At 42.2% G+C, this 22,695-nt stretch overlaps 1 protein-coding gene across 6 annotated transcripts in view; it reads right to left on the reverse strand.

The window, feature by feature from the left end:
* Positions 1 to 22,695, reverse strand: part of AMBRA1 (autophagy and beclin 1 regulator 1) — a 170,303-nt gene that overhangs the window by 19,278 nt on the left and 128,330 nt on the right. For all 6 annotated transcript variants that reach the window (XM_077863061.1, XM_077863058.1, XM_077863064.1 and 3 more), the window contains 2 exons: positions 11,677 to 11,865; positions 10,671 to 10,825 (listed from right to left, as the gene is read on the reverse strand). In XM_077863061.1, coding sequence (XP_077719187.1) covers positions 10,671 to 10,825; positions 11,677 to 11,865 — 344 coding nt within the window. The remainder of the gene's footprint in view (positions 1 to 10,670; positions 10,826 to 11,676; positions 11,866 to 22,695) is intronic.

Below are 22,695 nucleotides of genomic sequence, written 5' to 3' on the forward strand. Positions count from 1 at the left end.
ACCCCTGTCAAGTCCTTAAACATCATCCAAAGGGCAGCTCCCACGTGCCCATCTCTTCCAGTGTTTGGGTATTAGACTAAATCCTGCTTTGTGGCAGGAAGCCAGAAAATGCCACGTGAGGATCAGCAGCCACCAGGACTCCTAATAAGCACTCGCTTGCTTATCACACTCTAATGTGGGGGGTGGGAAGGAGGGCGATGAGAGCAAAACATACGGGGGTGGGTGGGAAATAAGAACACAGAAGGTGAAGGATGGGTAGGACTCAGACTTACAGTCCTGAGAGGCCATCCGGTCCAACACTCCCCATTTCACACATGCCTGAAACTAAAGGAGCCCGGAGAGAAACTGGCCCATTTTCAGAACCACTCAGAGATGTAGTTTTCCCTCCACATTCTCTGGCCAGAGCTCTCAAAGCACCTCGCCGAGAAGGGTATACTCCTCACAATTAGCCCTAGTGATGAGAATATCTCTTTGACGAGTTTCATTTTTTTTATTTTTTATTTATTTATGATAATCACACACACACAGAGAGAGAGAGAGAGAGAGAGAGAGGGAGGGAGGGAGAGAGGCAGAGACACAGGCAGAGGGAGAAGCAGGCTCCATGCAGGGAGCCCGACGTGGGATTCGATCCCGGGGTCTCCAGGATCGCACCTTGGGCCAAAGGCAGGCGCTAAGCCGCTGCGCCACCCCGGGATCCCCTCAACAAGTTTCCTAATGCTGAGAGGGGCTTTGGTAGCTCTGGCTACTCCCACAACATTGGTGGTGTAGGCTAGCAGTCTTTCCAACCTAGTGACTGGGGGAATGGTCTCCTCTCAGATTCCAGTGGGGACCAGCTCTGGCTCCATAAACTCAAGGTTCATCAGCCCTCACCAGAAAGTCTGAGACAGTGTTAAGGGACAGCTCTGGCCTTCCCTTAAAATCACCCCAAATATATCTCAAGTAAAGGTTTCCTTAACACTCCTCAAGGACAAAGCTAGGTGGCCTGCCAAAAAAATCTCTTTTCCCTTCCTCTTCATGAAGCTGTACCACCAAATTCCATGACACTGGAGGAGGATTATCAGAACCTGGGGACCCTTTGTGGGGCTAAATGTAAAACCCAGCTGCTGATTCATGTTGGCAGAGTTCTGGTTTCACCTGTCTCAGCTACAGCTGCTTCCTGATAGATGACAAACACTGACAGCAACCCCTCTCCCCAAGCAGACTGTTCTCATTTCTGTCTAACATCTATGAAGGGAATTGGAATCAATAAGCTGGAAGGAGAGTCAGTGGAATCTCAGCACGTCACCAGATCTTCACAGTTCCAAGGGAGTGGGAGAAGATAATGATTCTTCCGCTTCTGGGGTCCAAGACAGTCTCTTGTACTTCTTGCTCTGCCATCCCTCAAACTTTTGACTAATACTAAGTAGGAACAAAAGAAAAACAGTTCCTAGATCAAAACTAAAGGGGTCTTGTTTCTTGTTCAGAGATGGACAGAAAAAGAATGAGAGGCGACCAGTTGCTCAGTGGGAAACCTTCCTCTCTACCTTTTTAAAATTAAGAGGAAAAATGTATTGTTGCCCTCAACAAGATGTTTTCTTTTTGGCTGCATATCAATAAAGCTTAGACCATTAGTTCAAGCAGCAAAAGGCACTGTTCAAATCAGCAAAGATAAGAAGCTAAAAGAAAAAACTTTGTGGTTATCTTGTTTGGGTTTGGGAATCTCATCATCTATAAAACTGAAATGGCTCCACAGTATCAAGACGATGTGTGTACTCCGCAGATCTTCCCTGTTTTAACGAGGACTGTGGAAGCTGATTGAAAACTGAGGCTGGAAGGGCCATGAGAGAAGGCACAAGCCAAGGAGTCCATGAAGAAGAAAGGAAATGTGAAGAGGAAAAAAATGCCTTTTTGGTAAATCAGAGGTCTTAAGCTTTTAGAGAGGGTTACTAGAGAAAAATTAACTCTCTGGGAAGAGGGAGAAATCAATGGAAAGCAGATGCTAAGGGACACCTGACCTTTCCATTGGAAATGAATGGCTACACATCTTGTTAGAGGCTGAGAAATGCACACTTCCCAGAGCAGACCAGGGGAGAGGCTCTGCTCATCTTTCTTTTGAGCTGCTGATTTGCTTAGATTCATGAATTACTGAAGTTTCTTCATCCCTAGGAAAATCCTTTTTTCAGAAATTTTAATTTCTCTTACTGTCTCTGAGCCTTGTTTATATTCTACTTTGGAGTTTAGAACTTGTAAAGAGGCTGATTTTAAAGTGACCATTTAAAAACAAGAATTAGAATACCAGTTCACCTACCTCTCCCCTTTATTCAGCTTTAGTAGGAACAAATCTGCCTAGATCACTCTTGTCCAAACCAAAGTTCTCCCAACAGAAAAGAGCAACAGTCCCTTAACTTGTTTTTTTTTTTTTTTTAAAGTAAGCTCTAGGCCCAACGCAGGGCTTAAACTCACAACCCCAAGATCAAGAGTCACGTGTCCTACTGACTGAGCTGTCCAGGCACCCCCTTTTCCTAACTTTTGGAATGTGTCAGCCTTTGCTGCCATTGATAATAATGCTTTGAAGTCATTTCTAGCCAACCTCTTGTGATTTACTGAGACCTGTAAACTCTCTTATTCATTTATTCCTCTCAAACAGAACCCATAGAAATAGTCAAAGAACATGAATTTTCTTTTTCAATTGGCCTGATGTTTTCCAAAGGCCATCTCAGGCCATTAGGATCAAAACAGAGAGGTTACTTCAGCTGAGGGACCTACTTTAGTGCTAAATAAAATACCAAGGCACTTAATACTCCTAGAACTCCCAGAAACTAAAATAATTACTTCCTCCTCTTCCCACAAGTCTGTGCAGAGAACAAGTTCTTGAACTTCCTTAGTTTCATAAATCTCAAAAGAAATGGCCAAATGAGTAGTTGTTCTAGATATTCACCTTGGATAAGAGAGTCTTTCAGTATATTCCAACACATTCACTATGTTTTAGTTGATATGTATTTTTGGAAGAGGAGTGTTGAGGATGATTAAACATTAAAATACTTTGTATTTTATACTTAAAAATATATTAAAATACTTTCAGCTTCTACAAATTCCAGAATTGGTTCCCTTACCAATCCTTGAAAAAACAAAATGTTTTGCCTTTTGCTTTTGCAACTATAACTATCTACTGGGAATCTCTCAACATGTCTCAGTGCTGGGACTAGCACAACAAGAAACCAATGTTGGACAAATTGTGAAATGAGTGGACACTCCCTGTTTTCATAAGAATTATCTCCTGGATATTTTCTTTTAATTACCATTACCAAGACATGTGCTAGACACACTTATAGTGCTGGTGACCAGAGGTGTGTGTTCATGTATGTGTAGGAAATACACACCATGCAAAATATCAAAGGGACACACATTCCTGGAAATGCTGAGTGTCTCCTGTGTGCAGGAGAGAGTGAAGGCTGGGAATCCAGCAATGTAAAGACCAGTCAAGAAGCCAGTTGTGGGAGCACCTGGGTGGTTCAGTCAGCTAAGCATCTGCCTTCAGCTCAGGTCATGACCCGGGGTCCTGGGATCGTGCCCTGCACTGGGTGCCCTATTCAGCAGGGGTCTGCTTCTCCCTCTCCCTCTGCCCCTCCCCCTGCTTGTGCTCTCTTTCAAATAAATAGATATAATCTTAAAAAAAAAAAAAAAAAAAAAAAAAAAGGAAGCCAGTTGTGTGGAAAGAGAACAGGGACCAGGTCCATTTTATGCATGGCATTCCCAGACCTCACAAAACACTTGGCATAGTAGGGGCACAATAAAATTTTGTTGAGTGTAAAGAATAACACACAGAATAGATTGCACTCTACTAAGAGGCCATAGGGGAAAGAAATCATGAGTTACCCTAGAGGTATCTGTCATGGAAAAATTCACCTAAAGTAATTGTAGCTCTGTTTTTTTGTTTTTGTTTTTTAAGAGAGAGAGAGAGAGAGAAGCAGGCTCTATGCAGGGAGCCCGATGTGGGACTCGATCCTGGGACCCCAGGATCACACCCTGGACCAAAGGCAGACACTTAACCGCGGAGCCACCCAGGTATCCCTCTACTTGTTATTTTTAATGTTTTATCTTGCCCCCTCCCTTCTCTGACAAACTGCATCAGAAACACCCCTGAATTCTCCCCTACTCCCTCCCCCTTTCCTGCAGTGTACTGAAGAAAGGCACTTTCTGAGGATAGATGCTTTGTACCACATCTCAGAAGTCAACTTTAAGATAATTGCAGCGGAAGCAGCTTTTAATCAACTGACAGGCAGCTTTAAGAAAATTAATGAGGACAAAATCTTAGGAAGGAGTAAATCATTTCTGACAACAAAGCAGTCTCTCTTTTATCTCAATCTCCCCTTGAAGAAATAGTACCCACCCTTCCAGGATACAAAAATAAAATATCTTTATTTTTGGTTTTTGCGACTCCCAAGGCCAGACAAGATTAAGAAAGGCTCATTCCCTTAGATTTCTGTAGAATACCCCGGACTGAACTAGAGTTCTCGGGCACTTTTGAAAAATTAAACTTTCAGAATCTTGGGAAGTATAGATGAGTGGATTATGTCACAGGCTAAATACGGGGCAAGGAGGCTACAGTGAAGCCTACATACTGAAGAATTGAGCTAGGACAGGCCCAAAGAGCCTGCACATGTTGGTTACATAAACGCTGGTCAGTGCTGACAGCACTAGACACTCAAACTGCCCCAGGATCTAAGTTATAATTTAGTTGTGACTAATTTTGAGCACTCTGGATACCAAGGCTTTTCTGTGGTTCATTTTAATGAACTTAAAATAATAATCAGTCATCACTAGGCTCTGTGAAGATGGCTATAAAAATGACAGAAAATGGTTATAAAGAGAAAGACAACTGATGTTTCTTTATAATTAAGATGACTCTAAGATATCCATTAATGGGCATCATAGTGATGTATCCCATCAAATAATAACAGTGAATGGAATGTTGGAAAAGGGAACTCAAGAAGTCCTCCTTCAGATGGGGAAGGGCCAAGTGAAAGATAAAGATACTGCTTCTCACTTTTTAAGCTGAAGCATCTCTGTATTCTACAGCACACAGGCAAGCAGGCATGAGCTCACAGTTAAGAGCTCAAGTAAAGTCAGCTGTGGGCAGGTAAGAATTTTAATCAGAAATGGAAAAAGGCAGGACACCTGGGGGATTCAGCGGTTGAGTGTCTGCCTTTTGGCTCCAGGTGTTCAGGATTCAGGATTCCAGGGTTCAGGATTGAGTCCCATATCGGGCTCCCTACAGGGAGCCTGCTTCTCCCTCTGCCTGTGTCTCTCATGAATAAATAAATAGATCTTTTTTAAAAAAGAAAAAGAAATGGAAAAAGGTAGGGTGCACCTGGGTGGCTCAGTCAGTTAAGTATCTGCCTTAGGCGCAGGTCATGATCTCAGGGTCCTGGACTCGGACCCTCACCTTTGGCTCTCTCCTCAGAGAGGAGTCTGCTTCTCCCTCTCCCTCTTTGTGCACACATTCTTTCTCTCTCTCTCAAATAAATGGGTGGAAGGAAGGAAGGAAGGAAGGAAGGAAGGAAGGAAGGAAGGAAGGAAGGAAAACAAGAAATGGAAAAAGGCCTCATGTCATTAGTACTATCACTAGGATGCTGGCATGATCCAGAATGCTTTGGGCTGGAGGTACTCATCAATTTCTCAAATTCCTGTAAGTATCCGAAAGATCTGGTTAATTGGATCCATAGAAGTAAATCAGATGAGGTTCCTGAGACAGAGTGAGAACACAAAGGGAAAGGTCAAAGTTATACTGACATGTGAGGTCTAATAAGAATCCCCATGCAGTCAGAGATTGGTTCTCCATCTAGACTGAGTGTGCAGAGTCATCAGGAGGGCCCCACCTCTACATCCTCTAATTCTGCAGGTCTCATGTGAGGCTAAGAATCTGAATTTCTCTGAAGTTCTCTAATGATGCTGATGTGCTCTCAGGGGAGTACACATTGAGAACTACAGCCCTGTTACTTATGAGTAGATTTTAGTTCTATAAAAAAATGTTAACAAATCTCCCTTCCTTTCCCTGTTGCCTTGGATCACTTGAAGATGAGGGGGATGCATATCTCTAGAACCAGAGCTCCAGAGAAAAAAAGGTGTACATGGGGACAGTTCACCACTGCAGGACTCTCAAGGTGAAGAAGTAGGGGAGGTCAGGGGCGAAGAGGAAGAGAAAGAGGGGGATGAGAGGAAGATGAGGGAGAGAAGGGGAAAGAGAAGGGATAAATAAAAGAAGGGGGGGAAGAAGGGAGGGAAAAAGGGGATGGCTCTCTTCCCAACACCCCCTCCAAACTAACAACCTACCTAGGTAACAGTTGCTCAACACTTGAATGCAGTTTTACCACATAGCCACAAAGAAAAAGCTTTCAATAAAATTGACCCTTGCATATTTGAAGCTTGGCCTTAAAGAGCACTGTGCTGTTCCACAGAGAAAGGAGAGCCAAATTGCTTCCTGTCCTAGAGCTTCTCCCATCCAAGTCAAATGACAATGTCCTCATCCATCACTTCTGCCAATAAAATGACCAGAGAGAAAAAGCAAACTAGCACTGGTAAGATTCAAGCAACCAGTGCCTCTAGGACTTGCAGGGATTATGCAATGAGGATCTTCTTCAGTTCTTACTGAAGCACTTATGTGCACATATCCCCTACCTGTTGGGGGAATAGTCTATGTATCTGGGAAAAACAGCAGACAACACTTTAATTCCTGTGTTGAAAGCACTAATCCTTATTCTTGCTTTCCAGCTCAACATGCCCCAGAACCACTTATACCCTTTCCCCCCACCCCCCAACCCCAGCTGCTAATTTTTGCCCTAGGTAAAATAGCACTTATTAGTTACACAAAAGTGGAAGAGCAGTCTGGTCTATGACTATTTCTGGTATCATTAGTAATTTTATATTTTTGTTATGCTTTCACTTGGTTACAACCAAAGTTATAACGTGCAATTGCGACTATTTTGGAAAATTAATTGCAGTTTTCTGTTACAATATTATGCCTTTGTTCCAATTAGAAAATGAAAGCAGAGAGGGCACACATGCAGCTTAGTGTTTGAGTATTCAGCAAAACTTTAGCTCAGCAATCTCCAAATGCCTAACTTAAAAAAACCAGACAAGTGAACAAAAAAGCCCTCCCTGGCTCCAGAGCAAGGGAGTCAGACAGAAAATAAGGCCCTAATGCAGAATAGCATCCCTAGCCTGGAAGAGCCTGGAATGGATTGGGGTGGGGGGAAGGGAATTAAATATGTGCTCAGTCTTATTTTTCCAGATTTGCCAATCAATACTGAAGTTGGGAAGACTGAGCCTAGCCTCAGAAGGAGAGAAGGGAAATATCAAAAGGACCCTGATCCTAGAAACACGGATAAAAATGAAATTGCTCAACGTGGAGGGGAGGGGGGGGTAAGGCAGCAACAGCTGAGAAAAGATGGGAGGTGAAGCGCAGACAACCAAAAAACTTAGTAAGAGTCTGGTGGGAAATGGAGCACAAAGGCCATGGTGCCTGCAACAAGATTAGCCAAGGATCAAAGCACCATGCATGAAACCACAAGTAAGCTTGAGACTGTGTCTCTGCCTTGCTGAAGTGGCTGAGGGCAGAAACCTAAAATGAAGAAAGCAGTCATTAAGAACAGCAGTTCTCAAACTCAAGTGCGTATCAGAATCACCTGGAAAGCCCGTTTTACAAATACAAACACCTGCGCCCCTCCTGCCCCATTCTTAGGTGGCTCTTTAGGTCTGAAGTGCTGTCTGTTTCTGATAAGGACCCCATGTATTCTAATGCAGGTCGTCCGAGGAGCACAGTTTGAGAAGCACTAATCCAGAGACTTGAAGAACTGCTTAGAATAATTGTACCCAGACAAAACAGCAATTAGCAATTCATTTTCAGAAGAGTTTTCATATGGTATTGGGTAAGAGATCATCTCTTGGGGAGAGATGTCACTTAGTGGGAATTAAAATAAGGTAAGTCAATGCTCTGGAATTGACTCCTGGGAATGTCTATTGGCCCGACAAGCTCACCTCTCTGAATATTATCACAGTGAATTCCAAGAGGTAACACCAAAATGAAGGGGAATTCCAGGCAGAAAAGCTTGAGGACAGGCCAATTACCCACAAAAACATTCCTTGGCAGACAGAGCTTGACATTACAGATGGAGACACCCACCTATACTTACCTGTGCAAAGAGGGAGATGCTCTATTGTCCCATTAAACCCTTGCTCCCTGTTCTCAGACAAAATGGCACTTCTTGCCTTAAACGGCGGTACAGCACAGCTATCCAAAAAAGCTGGTGTCTTCCCTTCCACCAATGACTGAATTCAGGGACAATTGCTGAATGCTTTGGTGCCTCTGGAGGTAAGGGGCAACCAAGACCTGGAAAACCAGAAACCTTTCTGTAGCGCAGGGGTTTAAAGTCAGACTCGGTGGACACAGGGTAAGCAAAACCTTGTTCAGAAGCCTGGATCCTGTCTCCTGGGTGAGAGGAACACTTCCCAAATGGGAGCTTTCTAGTTACTTCAGCTCCCTAAGTGGCAGATGGTGCCTACTGAGAATCAAAAAAGCCTCACTAGGAGGCCTGAGAAATAGCTCTTGTCACGAGGCATGCAGCAGCTGGCTAGCCGCCCTGAGCCCCTTAGCAGGACAGCAATGGATTACCACATCTCCTCAGCAGACTCCTCCAACTGCATTCCCTGAGCTGCCAGCCCCATATGTGACAACATCTTGGCTTCCGCCCTGTAGCTGTTTGCCCTCAGCCAGATGTTTCTAGCTACTTATGGGAAAGAGGAACCTTGCTAGGATGGAGGACTGGCAGGCTGTGCCCAGGAGTTGGGCAGGAGCCCTGGCTCCGGAAGAGGCTAGAGATGTCCATTAGTGTTGCCAAAATCAGATCCTGTCTCTTAATGATTATAAACAATTATTCCACAATTAGGCAGGAAGGGTTTAGAAGAACAGCTGTTGGGACCAGGATTTTAGGTAGTGAAAGGCAGGTACTTTTACCATCCAAATCTGCTAAAGAGAAACAAAAGAATATTTAAACCTCTGTGTCCATCCTCAAATATCTAGATAAGAAAACAGGCCTGTGAACTTCCCATGACATCCTCTTCCAAGCAACTAATACCAGATATTTCCAAAGTCATCTGGAATTCAAGAATCGGGAGTTTCCTGTCAGTATGATGTCAAGAGCACAGATTGCCTGTTTCTTCCCTTTCAGAGGCTTGGTGGAACATGCTGTCCCCTATCACTGGTTCTGCTTGTTATCTATCACCTAGAAATGCTAAGGAGGATGCTTTTCTTGAGATTCTCTTCCATTCATTCAGCTTTTCCTAAATGTCAGGTTCCTTATTAGGTACTCGGACTTCATAAACATGACACAGATATGGTCTTCATTTCTGGGAGCTCACAGGTCCAAAGATGGAGAATGACATGGAAACAAATAAGTGAAGTCTGGTGTGATGAGTGTTAACATGAGCGTGAGTAACAAAGCATGGTGGTGGCATAAGAAGGGAGTGATTAAGAAAGGTTCTGCAGAAGGGAAAGAGCTGCCAAAGTCAGGTTTGAGAGAGAGAAGAGCAGGCCAGGTAAGAGGCACACTGGCAAGAAAGAACCTTCTGAAATTCAGGATGCTTGGAAAATGACTCAGTAGAGTCAGATAGAGCGTCCTTGTAGGAGATGGGAGGAAGAGGCTGGCATCGACCACGCTAGGCCACCCACTCTCTGTCAATTTCTACATAATGGATCCTATCTCTACCTTTTTCTTTAAAACAAATGCTTCATCCCAGGCATTAAACATCTATATGCATAGCACTAAATGAAGGACCCTGGGGGATACGCCCCTAAGGAGCTTACACTGAACCTAATTGGGCAGATTAAACATACACACCACTCAGATAAAGAAAACACAAAACAACACATAAACATGCACATAAAACTATAAATGGCACCGAGAGAGAGTGCTAAGGGAATTCACAGGTTCTTAGCTTGAGATGGAGCTTAAATACCATCTAATTAGAGAACCATTCAAATGCTCAATTCCCCTTGGCAAAAGCAAATGAGTCCCCATGGGAACTCAGTCAGAAACCAGTACAGTTGAGTCCAGAAGGCCACTAACCCCATGATGCCCATAAGGCTTTTTATGGCAATACAAGAGACGTCCACCTTGGACAAAAGAGGGTCTCAATAGGACCTTTCTCTGCTAATGAAATGGATGAGACTGTTAAGAGCATAGCAGCTACCCAAAGGCCTCATCTTCTAACATGATTACAACCCACAGAAAAGAACACTTCATAGTATACCATGTATCACTTTTTATAATTTACTTCCTCAAAAAAATTTTTTTAATAAGCATAAATATTTCATTGGGTCCTTTATGTATCTCCAGACTAAAGGTCTCACACTGAGGTAAGGAGGTATTCAGTTTGGGCTTCATCCGAAATACTTTCAGGCCTCTGGGGAGTTCAGCTCAGGAACTAGGGTATGAGAAAGCTCCTGCCTTTTAATAGTCCAAAGCTTCTAAAAGTGAAGCCTCCTGGTCAAAGATGGGCTGGACTGCGGTCTTTCTCACTCCTTACAGACATGCTATTTCTAGTCCGTGCTGGGAGGTCACACCATTGTCCTTCACTATCCTACCAAGTCTGGAGAACTGCCCTATGATGGAGGCACAAGCCATGGCACTCACCCTCATGGAGGTCTCGCCACCATGGGCCTGTTGCAGCCTGAAGACTTGGGCCACCATGTGCTCTGTGGAGGGATGCAGCAGGATCCTCCTCGAGGCCAAGCCCACCATTACGTATCGGCCCATTGGCGATAGGCTCACCGAAATGGCATTGGGACCTGAGAGCCAACAGAACAGAGAGACGTTTCCCAGAGTTCTTGCCATTACAAGGAAATAACACTCCCTCTCAGTCTTTTCTCTTTACTTCCAATTTGCACTGTTGGTTTCCCAGGGGCTCTCTCATAGGAGTGCAATGAGGAGGACAATGGGAAGGCATGTCAAGTGTTGGATACAATGTATGACATATAGAAAGTACTTAAACGCTAACCACTGTCATCACAGAATCACATCTTAAAAAGAAATTGGTACCAGTCTGCAAACACTACTTTGAAATCTATTTTCACTTCACATATTATGATCATTTTTTCCACCATTAAATATTCTTCTACAAGAGCATTTTAAGGGCCAAGTGGTATTCTGCCTTATTGGTGCACCACTGCTGATTTAAGCAATTCTTCACCATTGGGCATTTTTCTCTATGATAAGCCACACTGCTGTGAACACCCCTATATATAAATCTTTGTACAGTTTTCCGATTATTTCCTTAGAAGTGGGATTGTTGGATCAAAGAGACCATATTATTTAAGGGGCTTCTGATACACAATGCCAAACTGCCTCGCGGTGCATGAGTGTACGTGCTTCCCCAAGCCGTGAGCAAAGCTCCTCCTTTATCTGGAGCCATCAAAACAGGAGCACGTTGGTGATGCTAGCATGGCAGGAAGGACTCTGACAGTCTTCTGCAATGCTACCAGCCAGGACTCCTGCAAAGTAATCTTCCTCTGGCCTGTGCCCCAGAGAAGCAGGTGCAGGATATGACCATTACTCCAACCTAAGCTGTGCCTCACCTAGGAATGCCCATGCCAAGGCACCAGCATCCCTCTGTCACTAGGTTGGGCTTCCTATCCCTTACCAAATCGCTTGGTGTAGAGCATTTCACCCAGGTTATGGGGGGCCAACGAGTACACTGCCAGGATGCCTTCATCAGGAAAGCCCCTTTGGCTGCTAGGGATGAAAGCTGCTAGGAGCTGGCCATCTGCAGAAATGTCACAGCTGGCATCATTGTAGATCTTGCAGTTCTGCACCAGCACATTCACGGAAGCTGCATCAGACAAAGAAAGAAAAGAGGGTAAGAAAGTTTGAGTTGATGGTGTGAAAAATTCTGGGCCAAGAAATTTCAGGGCCTTTCTAAGGGCCTGAACCCTCTTCAGAAATGCTAAAGGCCACTTCATCAATCAAACTAAAATATGATGGGACAAGCAACACAAGAGATAGAAAAGATATGTGTCTTTTACCACGTTAATAGGAAATGACAGATCGTCAACACAATCACAACCACCTGCTGAGTCTTAGCTCACACTTAGGAAACATCATTTGAGAGAGATTAGATAAGGAAAAAGTTATTAAAAATTGTTCCTAAAGAGCCACTCAACAGGTGTTATTGTCCAAAAGATCAAAACTAGGATGAATGAAAATGCAAAACCACTGATTCCAAGAGAAAGGTGATGCAGGGAAGCTTCCTTGGGGTGAAGGTCCTACTGCACAGCTGCTATGTGCCCTCAGAGAAGTAAGTCATTTCATAAGTTTGGGTCTTACTTTCCGGTTTCAGAGAAATGGAACAGTTACAGATTTCAATCTTCCAGACAGCCCCTAACACCACAAGAGAGGACAAAGAAAAACACAGCCCAGTCGTGGCTGAAGGGCTAGAACCCTTCCTTTCTCACTAGGCTCTAGGCCTTATCCATACCATAAGCAACATCCAGGGGCAGCCTCAGCCTGTACTTAGCAGCTACTAAGAATTAAGCCCAGGGTCAGCCAGGCAGCAGGCTCAGCACAAGGGAGCAGGGTAAGGGTGAGGGTGGGGTGGAGGAATGTATCAGTGGGGAAGTGGAGATCCCACTCCACACAAAAGGACTAAGGAGATGTTGGCCAGCACTGGGCCTGTTCCTGCACGCTTGTGGTTTGGTTTTCATTTGAAATCTCCGAAGCTCACTGTGTAATTCCCTGCCAGGAGGAAACTGCTTACCCTTGATGTGAACCGGGGAATAGAGTGCCCAAACCATGGGAACAGCACAACACATCCAAAGGGACCATGCTCCTCTAGGCTGTCTCACTACTTCAAATTCACACGCAAAGAAACTTTTTGGTCTCTTTTTTAAAAAGACTTTATTTATTTATTTATGAGAGACTGTATATACAGAGAGATGCAGAGACATAGGCAGAGGGAGAAGCAGGCTCCCTGTGGAGAGCTTGATGTGGAACTCAATCCCCAAACCCTGGGATTACAACCTGAGTCAAAGGCAGACACTCAACCGCTGAGCCACCCAGGCATCCCACTTTTTGGTCTCTTATTTGGAGATCACCTGGATGTTCACTGTCAAATGCATTATATGGTTTAAAAAAAAAAAAAACAAAAACAAACAAAAAAAAAAAAACAAGAAGAAGAGGCGAAGCTCAGTTGCCTTCACAAGATTCCAGGTGATCTATTCCAGGAAGCCCAAAGGCAGGAAATTAAGGAAAACAAAACAAAGAACTGCTTTTCAGGGGTCTTGAGGCTTAGGGTCTCAGGAACACAGAGTGATTTCTAACACCCTATATTCATCCTCCTTTCCCTGTGTGCTGCTAATGAAGCCACAGAGATGACAACGTAGATCCCAAAAGACATCAGAACACATTGATTGGGCTATTGTGCCAACTATCGGGGGCTGACACCTACAGCACCATTACACATAAAACCGAAAGGGACCACAAGGGTGGCTCTGTTTGCTAACTAATAAAATAATGACATCCAAATATTCACTGCTATCACCATTAGGGCTCTGTACTGCTCAACTTCCAACCCACCATCTGCTCTACCCTGTGTGGCTAGATTTATCTAGTTAGCACTGCAACCGTATGCTCCTTACTCAGGGTCCCAAGCCTGGTGCCAAAAAGATGACAATCTTTCCTTACTTCTCTGGATTGACACATGATTCCAGCTGGGAATATATGAAAAAGGGAAGGGGAAGAAATAAAGGAACAGGGGAAGCTTCAGGAATGAGTCCATTTTGATTTTCTAATGTTGAGGCTGACACAACCATCAGAAAGATAAAAAGAAACTGTGACCACCAAATTTTAAGATGGTTTTGCACAATTACCATTTATTCCACATTAAAGGTCTTAAAAATGCATGGTGTGTATTTTATGAAAGGCTTTTCTATCTTACTGTTACATAGATCTTACTCGTGTGTTAACATGTAACTCCGTTAAACATATAGAAGCCTACAGTAACTCTCAAAACTCACCACCAAAGTAAAAAAAGCATTGAACTGCTTACTGCCAGATTAATTCCTAAGTGGGGCCAGGGTGGGAAGGAAAGTACAAGTAGGGTTTTCCTTCTTCTGGAAAGCTTGGCTCTAAGCCCCTGAAAAACTGGGCATATAGACAAAAAGCATTTTGTCAGCCTCCAATCCAAACCACTGTGTTTGTGTTTACTACATTATAATTCCAAATCAGTGGCCACCTCACAAATTTTGTCCCCTCTCCACCAACTCCACCCAGTTTCGAAAGCACTCCCAGTCATTGCAGTGAGCACACAGACAGACATGCAAATGACAAATGAAAAGAGAATGCTGAAAATTCAAGCAGAGCTTCTCCAGCAGCAGGTTTAATTGCAGAAACTGTGCAGCTAGTGATCTAGGGTTTCGCTCCTGCCCTAATGAAAGGGATGTGGCAGGCACACAGTGATTTGGTAGCTTCGTTTCTGCAAGCACTGGGTGGTGTGTTTATAATTTCATTTTTATTTCAAAGTTCCAATTAGCAGCTTTTATTTGCTGTTCATTGTCTATTAATTTCCCACGTGGAAATGGAAATGTTCAGTTACATGGTGAGTGGTCACTGCTTCAACTCACTTGTGCTGCTTCTCCTCCTAAGGTTGAAATTTTGATGAGTTATTTTACACAGGTAGAGACTTCTTAGATCTGTTACTTGTTTTCTTGGGCCCCAGGAAAGTAATGCACTAATGACAAGGACAACTCACTCTTTGGACTTAACAATAATGTAAGCAGATAGAGAAAAACGTGAAGTGTAATAAAGCCTAAGATACTGGTAACCCACACACCACAAGAAATCTTTGTTCTGCTCCCTGCCTGGCCTTTTGACACTGCTTCTCAAGTGTTAGCATGCAACAGAATCACCTGGAGGGTTTACTAAAACACTGAATGTTGGGATGAGGCCTGAGAATTTGCATTTCTAACAAGTTTCCACGTGTCTCTGATGCTGCTGGTCTGGGACCACATGGGAAAACTGCTGCCTTACTAAACAGTCCTTGATCCCTGAGCTATGGCTCCAGCAACCTGCCCTGCACTTAAAGGCAAAAACACATGTGGGGAAGACTGAGGGGGCAGCTCAGAATGGAAATAAAGGTTAGGAAAGAAAGGATTTTTCAAATCAAAGCTGCTTAAGAGCTTCAGGGGGCAGCTCCAGAGGGAAAAAAAATGATGCAGAAGACAGCAGGAAGCCATGTTCCAGACTCTGCAATGTAATCTCCTCCTAATTATAAATGATTTCCAAGTGAAAATGCCCTAGCAGGGAATGGGAGGGGTTAGAAATACTGATGCCTGGAGGAGCAGATGGCTCTGCCTTCCTATCAGCTCCATAAATTATAAACAAACACCTTGTACAAAGATCGATTTGTAGCCTGTTGCTGGCTGGGAAGATGAGGCCATGGGAGCGATTAGCAGTTGCAGTACTTTTGCAAATGCATTAGATACTGATTTGGAAAGCTCAAAGGGGTTTAAATCAGCAGGAAAATTTCCTTTTGGCTATCTCTGAGGCCCTCAGGTTGCAGAATAAGACCTCCTACACAGTATTCCACATGACACTACAAGCCCTCCCCTAAGGCACCAATCACTATATTTCCTATGTCTGCCTTACAGAACATAGCTGTTGGATTTCTGAAGGCTGGTTCTGGCAGGGTACCCAAGTGACCAATCCTCTTTACCCAATAAAAGCTCACTCTTAAAAACCAAAGTGAACCCACTGAGCTATTTTTTCATGAAAGTGGTCTCAAAATTATGTCTGTGAGGCCTTTACATAAACTTCTAAACTTTACAGAGAGTAATTCATTAATACTGCATCCCAACTGAAAGAAACATGTGGCAAGAAGCTTTAACCTAACTCCAGAAAAAAGTTAAATGCCATTCAGGTAAGTCAGGTGGCCAGCAACATAGTGGCTTTTGAACACATGTAAAACTCAAGACCAGTGGCTCCCAGGCACAGGCTGTGCCAAAGCCAAAGGCTACCCTTCATTGAGACGTATGTATTTTTCAGAAATGAATCCTACAGCAAAAGAGATTCCCTACTTACTTTTTCTCATAGCTAAATCTATCAAGAGTGAAGATGTAAACTGTAACTAGACTTTATTAGGACCAACCAGCAAACAGTTAAGAGATAATGATGGGAAACTAAGATAAAAGTGACTGTTATTCTAGAGGGTAATACTATTGAAAGGAACACTAGCTATCATCAGACATAGATGCCCTTAACTCCCAGGATTCAGTTTTTCTTCTAAGGTCAAAACTCTTAAAAAAAAAAACTAGGTACTATTAAAAAGTAGGATTCTAACACGATATATGAGCCAACCTAGTCAATCTCGTTGCATATGATGCTGCTTTCTCATAACTAAGGTTTTAAAGTTTCATGATCAAAAGAGGTAAGAAGAAACACAGAAGGAGAATTATAGAAAGTTGTAGCTGGAACAAGTTGAGGCTTATTTAAAGATTTTATTTATTTATTTATTTGCTTATTTATTTATTTGAGACAGAGAGAGAGAGAGGCAGAGACACAGGCAGAGGGAGAAGCAGGCTCCACACAGGGAGCCCGATGTGGGACTCGATCCTGGGACTCCAGGATCACACCCTGTGCCGAAGGCAGTTGCTAAACCGCTGAGTCACCAAGGAATCCCCAAAGTTGAGGCTTATACAAAGCATCTTAGGGACGATCAGAAAGGCCAATCAAAGCTATGCCAGCAGCATATTCAATGCCTATATTTTGAATACTTTGCTTTTCTGTCAAGGCAAATGATCTGTCACTGGGTGGAAATGACATGCTTGAGAAGGGTGAGAAGCCTATTACAGATAAGGCAACAGGGTGAGAGCAACATCTTATTCATATGGACATCACTCTCCAGAGATGATGACTATGTACCTCAGAATTCTAAAGATGAGAGCACGTGGGAATTTTTAGAGTTATGGCCATCACTCAAAGACTCATGGTGCAATTTTCTAGAAAAAGATATGATGAAAATAGCTAGCATTCACTGACCATTTAGTATATGACAGGCACTGTTCAGAATGCCTAACACTATAAACTAACTTAATTCTCATAACTACACTATGAGGTTTGCACTATTACAATTCTCATTTTATATATCAGGAAATGAAAGTGGAGTGATTAAATAACTAACTAACCAAGGTCATACTGCTAGAAGGCAGCTGCCCAGGTATTTGAACTTAGACACTGTAGCTTAAGAGTTCATGTGTTTGGGGTACCTGGGTGGCTCAGTCAGTTAAGCATCTGCCTTTAGCTCAGGTCATGATTACAGGGACTGGGATAGAGCCCTGAGGCGGGCTCCATGCTCAGCAGGGGCCTACTTCTCCATCTCCCTCTGCACTCTGTCCCACTCACACACACATGCACTTGCTCACGCCCTCTCTTCACTCTCTCACATAAATAAATAACATCTTAAAGAAAAAGAGTTCAGGTGTTTAACCATCATAGGAAGTTGATAGAGAAATTTATCAAAGAACTACCTACCCCTATGCATGCAAAAACAACCAAGCAAAAAAGCAAGTAGGCATGCATGCATCAGGACCAGACCTTTAAAGTATAAAAAGTATAATTACAATTTTATTTAAACCATTCCAAAGAAAAACTTCCAAATTATATTTATAACACAAGCATAACAACATTGATACCAAAAATCACAGATTTCATAAAAAAGAAGACTGGACAGAGCCATCTCACTTACAAGTATTAGTGAAAAAATCTATCAGCAAGCCACATGGAAGGAATTTTACATTAAAGAATACTCCACATCCCATATAAGGATGGGTTTAATATTACAGAATCTATTAACATAATGATTATACTAGTAGATCAAAGGAGAGGAAAAAAATAGGATCATCTTCAATAGATACTGAAAAGTCATGACTAAATTCAATATCCATTCTTGATAAAAACTCTTAATAAAATAGGAATAGATGACTTCCTTAAAATGACAAACTAGTTCTAGTTCAACCTAAAAGCCAGGAATATGCTTACTGGGAAAAAGCTAGGAATGCCTGGCTGGCTCAGTCAGAGGCTCGAGCATGTGACTCTTGATCTTGGGGTCATGAGTTCGAGTCCCATGTTGGGTATAGTTTACTTAAATAAAACTAAAAAAAAAAAAAAAGTACTGAGAAAAAGTTAGAAGTTTTCCCACTAAAATCAGGAGCAATATGAGGATGACTATTATTTAACATTGTTTTGATGGTAGCCAAAGCAAACAAGAGAAAGAAATCACAAATATAAAACTTAAAATATAGAAGGTAAAATTATCATTACTTAACAGATAACAAACCTAGAACACCCAGGAGATTACTCTGGGTAACAATCATAATTAGTAAACGATTCAGTAAGATAGTACGATTTAAAAAATAAGCTTCTAACAGTAAACTTAAGAGCTGTATAGGATCTAGGGGCCCCTGGGTGGCTCAGTCAATTAAGCATCTGACTCTTGATTTCAGCTCAGGTCACGATCTCAGCAAAGAGTTTGTTTGGGATTCTCTTCCTCTCCTTCTGCTCCTCCTCCTGCTCGCATGCATGCACACCTGTGTTCTCTCTCTCTCTCTCAAATAAATAAATCTTTGGAAAAAAATGTATAGGATCTACATGAAAACTTTAAAACATTCCTAAGAACACAAGAGAAATTTGAAGAAATGGAAAATCATACCATGTTCTTAAATCTAACCATAAAGATATTGAATCTGGGGCAGCCCAGGAAGCTCAGCGGTTTAGCGCTGCCTTTAGCCCAGGGCGTGATCCTGGAGACCCAGGATCGAGTCCCACGTCAGGCTCCCTGCATGGAGCCTGCTTCTCCCTCTGCCTGTGTCTCTGCCTCTCTCTCTCTCTGTCTCTCTCTCTCTCTGTCTCTCATGAATAAAATCTTTTAAAGAAATAAAAAAAAATAAAGATACTGAATCTCCTTAAGTTAACTTACAAATTTATTTATTTAAGTTTTATTTATTTATTTATTTATTTATTGATTGGTTGATTGATTGTAGACACACACACACACAGAGAGAGAGAGAGAGAGAGGGGCAGAGACACAGGAGGAGGGAGAAGCAGGCTCCATGCCGGGAGCCTGACGTGGGACTTGATCCTGGGACTCCAGGATCACTCCCTGGGCCAAAGGCAGGTGCTAAACCGCTGAGCCACCCAGGGATCCCCTTAATTTACAAATTTAATGTGATTGCAATAATTACAGTAACAGAATTTTTTCAGGGAGGGTGAAGGGAAGAAGCAAAATAGTTTCAAAGCCCATACTGGAAAACAGAACTGCTTGAGCAGACAGGAAAATCTGGATTAAAAAAAAAAATAACAAGAGATGGGTCCTACCAAATTCTAAACACAAAACTTGAAAACTTAAACCTCTGTGGCAGGTATTCTCACATGAATAATCAGAAAGGTAACGAAGACAGAATGGATAATCTAGAAATACACCCAAACATACAAAGAAAAGTAAAAATAGGATCAAAGTGACATCCCAAATCAATGGGGAAAATGGTCTATAAACTGGTTGGGACTAAAGAGCAACCACATGGGGTAAAAGCTGGATCATATTCTGCTCATTTGGGACTATGTTAAACTTCTAGTGAATCAAAGCTTAAAGGTAAAAAAACTAAAATATAAAAGTACTAACTGATCTTCCTAATGATGACACAAAATCTGGGAACCATAAATGGAAAGTTGGATAATGTGACTACTTAAAATAAGTTCTATGACAAAAATAACCTTCAGCAAAGTCAAAAGAAATATGACAACTAGGAAACTCCTATTGTAAGTTAATTTTATGATTTAGAAAGAGCTCCTGTAGAACTGATAAGGAAAAGATCAGCAAAACAGTAAAAAATAGGTAAAGCACATGGACAGGTCAAGAAAAGGCAATATACACTACACGAACTAAGCATATGAAGAGGCACATGACCTGGTTTGTAGTATGAGAAATACAAATTTAAAATACCTGCATACTATTTTTTACCTATCAGATTTGCAAATATCCAAAAATACGGTAACACATTCTGTAAGCAAGAGTTTAGGGGGAACAGGCATTCTTATCAACGCAGGCAAGTGTATAAACTGACATAACCCCTACAGAAGGTGACTTAACAAGCATCTACCCAAATCACATATGTACATACTCTTCCTAACTACAATTCCATTTCTAGGGATTTATCCTAATGGCTATTCTTACACAGGTGCAAAATGACAAACCGAAACATGTTTTCTATAGAAAAGACAAAAAAAATTTTTAAGTTCCTCAGAAGAAGACTGGTTGAAAAATGGAACCTAGAGACTCCATTTGGATAATGGAATACTAGGCAGTCATTAACAAAGAAAGAGTAAACTCTTTATATACAAGTATGTAAGGATCACCAAGATATATTGTAAAGTACAGAAAGTGTACTTCACAGAAAATGAAGTGAAGAAGTGTGTGTAACATGTTACCATCTGGATTAAAGAGAAGATGGAAAAATATACATTTGCATTTGTTGGTATATACACACATACCATATCCTTGAAAAGATATATAAGAAACTGCTAATTGTTGTTGCCTAGGGGGATAAATAGCGGGTGGCTGGGAGCAGGGCTGGGAAACTTTTCACTGTCAATTATTTTAAATTTTAAAAGTGTTTTTTTTTTTTTTTAAGATTTTATATATTTTTTTATGAGAGACACAGAAGGAGAGAGGCAGAGGCAGAGTGAGAAGCAAGCTCCATGCAGGGAGCCTGATGTGGGACTCGATCCCAGGATTCCAGGATCATCCCTGAGTAGAAGGCAGACGCTTAACCACTGAGCCACCTAGGCGTCCCTAAAAGTTTTTTTTTTTTTTTTAAGATTTTATTTATTTATTCATGAGAGACACACAGAGAGAAGCAGAGACATAGGCAGAGGGAGAAGCAGACTCCTTGAGGGGAGCCCAATGCAGGACTTGATCCTATGACTCCGGGGCCATGCCCTGAGCTGAAGGCAGACGCTCAACCACTGAGCCACCCAGGCATCCCTAGTTTAAAAATTTTTGAATGGTGAATGTATTTCAGATTATAATAATAAAAAAAAACAAGTAAACAATATAAACAAAATAACTGGAAATAAATTATGGCAAAGAAGATTTGGACCAGAACGTGGAGATGAACAAGCAAACGTAGTATTCAACAAAGGAAAACGTAGATTGCAGTTGATTCCCAGCAGAGTTAAAGAAAAGATTATTGAACATGTGGCTTATAAGCACTTAGAAGGAAAGAAATGATTGCTACTGTGGTTACACTAAGATCAGGACATGAAAAATTAACCTCATTTTCATGGTGTGATAAGGATACCAAGACTGGCATATCGGGAAATGCCACAGAGAATATCTTAATTATTTTAAGGCATCTGACAAACTCTTACAACACTTTATAGACAAGATTACAAAAATAATATGGGTTTCAGGGGGTTTTGTTCCTCTTTTTTTTTTTTTTTTTTTAAGATTTATTTATTCATGAGAGACACAAAGAGAGAGAGAGAGAGGCAGAGACACAGGCAGAGGGAGAAGCAGGCTCCATGCAAGGAGCCTGATATGGGACTCAATCCTGGAACTCCAGGATCAGGCCCTGAACCAAAGGCAGTCGCCCCACCGCTGAGCCACCCAGGTGTTCCAGTGTGGGTTTCAATTGTGAACACCATGCCCAGGGTGCTAATTCAGGAACCAAAAATGTCAAAGAGGGAAGTCCACAGCAACATCACACAAGGCCCAGTACATGTCCTGACTGATCCACCATTTGTGATAGTAATCCAAAGGAAGATAGAAAAAGTGTATTTATCAAATTAGTAAGTGATGTAAGATTGAAAGAGAGGGACTGAATCCAAAAGACAGTGAGAGGGAGGAGCCAGGAAGGGCAACTGACACTATTAAGATAAAATTTAACTGAGGCAAATACAAACTTGTTTTGGTTTTTAAAAGATTCAAAATGCACAAATAAACACAGAATGGTAGAGCCTTGGTTTCTTTTTTTTTTTTTTTAAGATTTATTTATTCATTCATTCATTCATTCATTCATTCATTCATTCATGATAGACACACAGAAAGAGAGAGAGAGGCAGAGACACAGGCAGAGGGAGAAGCAGGCTCCAAGCCGGGAGCCCGACGCGGGACTCAATCCCGGGACCCCAGGATCGCGCCCCGAGCCAAAGGCAGGCGCCAAACCGCCGAGCCACCCAGGGATCCCCAGAGCCTTGGTTTCTTAATAATTATCCAGAAATTTGAAGTGACCATAAACTGAACAGTGGCTTCAGAAAAAACTGTTGAAATCTCAGGCTGAATTAACATTGTCCAAACCACCATTATGCTATGTACTGGACAGCTCCCATCTGGAGTTTTCTACTGTTTCGTTCTGGCCCCCTAAAGTCAAAAGGTAAGGTGAACAGAACCATCAAGGATTTGGAAACCAGGTCAGTAAAAGGAATCTCAGGAAGGAAGTCTGGCTGGAGAAGAAAGATTTAAAGGAAAATGGCTATTTATTTTCAAACAGCTGGAGGACCATCAGAAGAGACATCATTAGACGTATTCTGTGGAGATTCAGAGGTTGAACCAGGACTGATGGGAGGAAATAAGAGAAGGGAACAATAACAGGAGTTTATCAGTGATGGATCA

Source organism: Canis aureus, chromosome 21 (assembly GCF_053574225.1).
Source record: "Canis aureus isolate CA01 chromosome 21, VMU_Caureus_v.1.0, whole genome shotgun sequence".
NCBI classification, from domain to species: domain Eukaryota; kingdom Metazoa; phylum Chordata; class Mammalia; order Carnivora; family Canidae; genus Canis; species Canis aureus.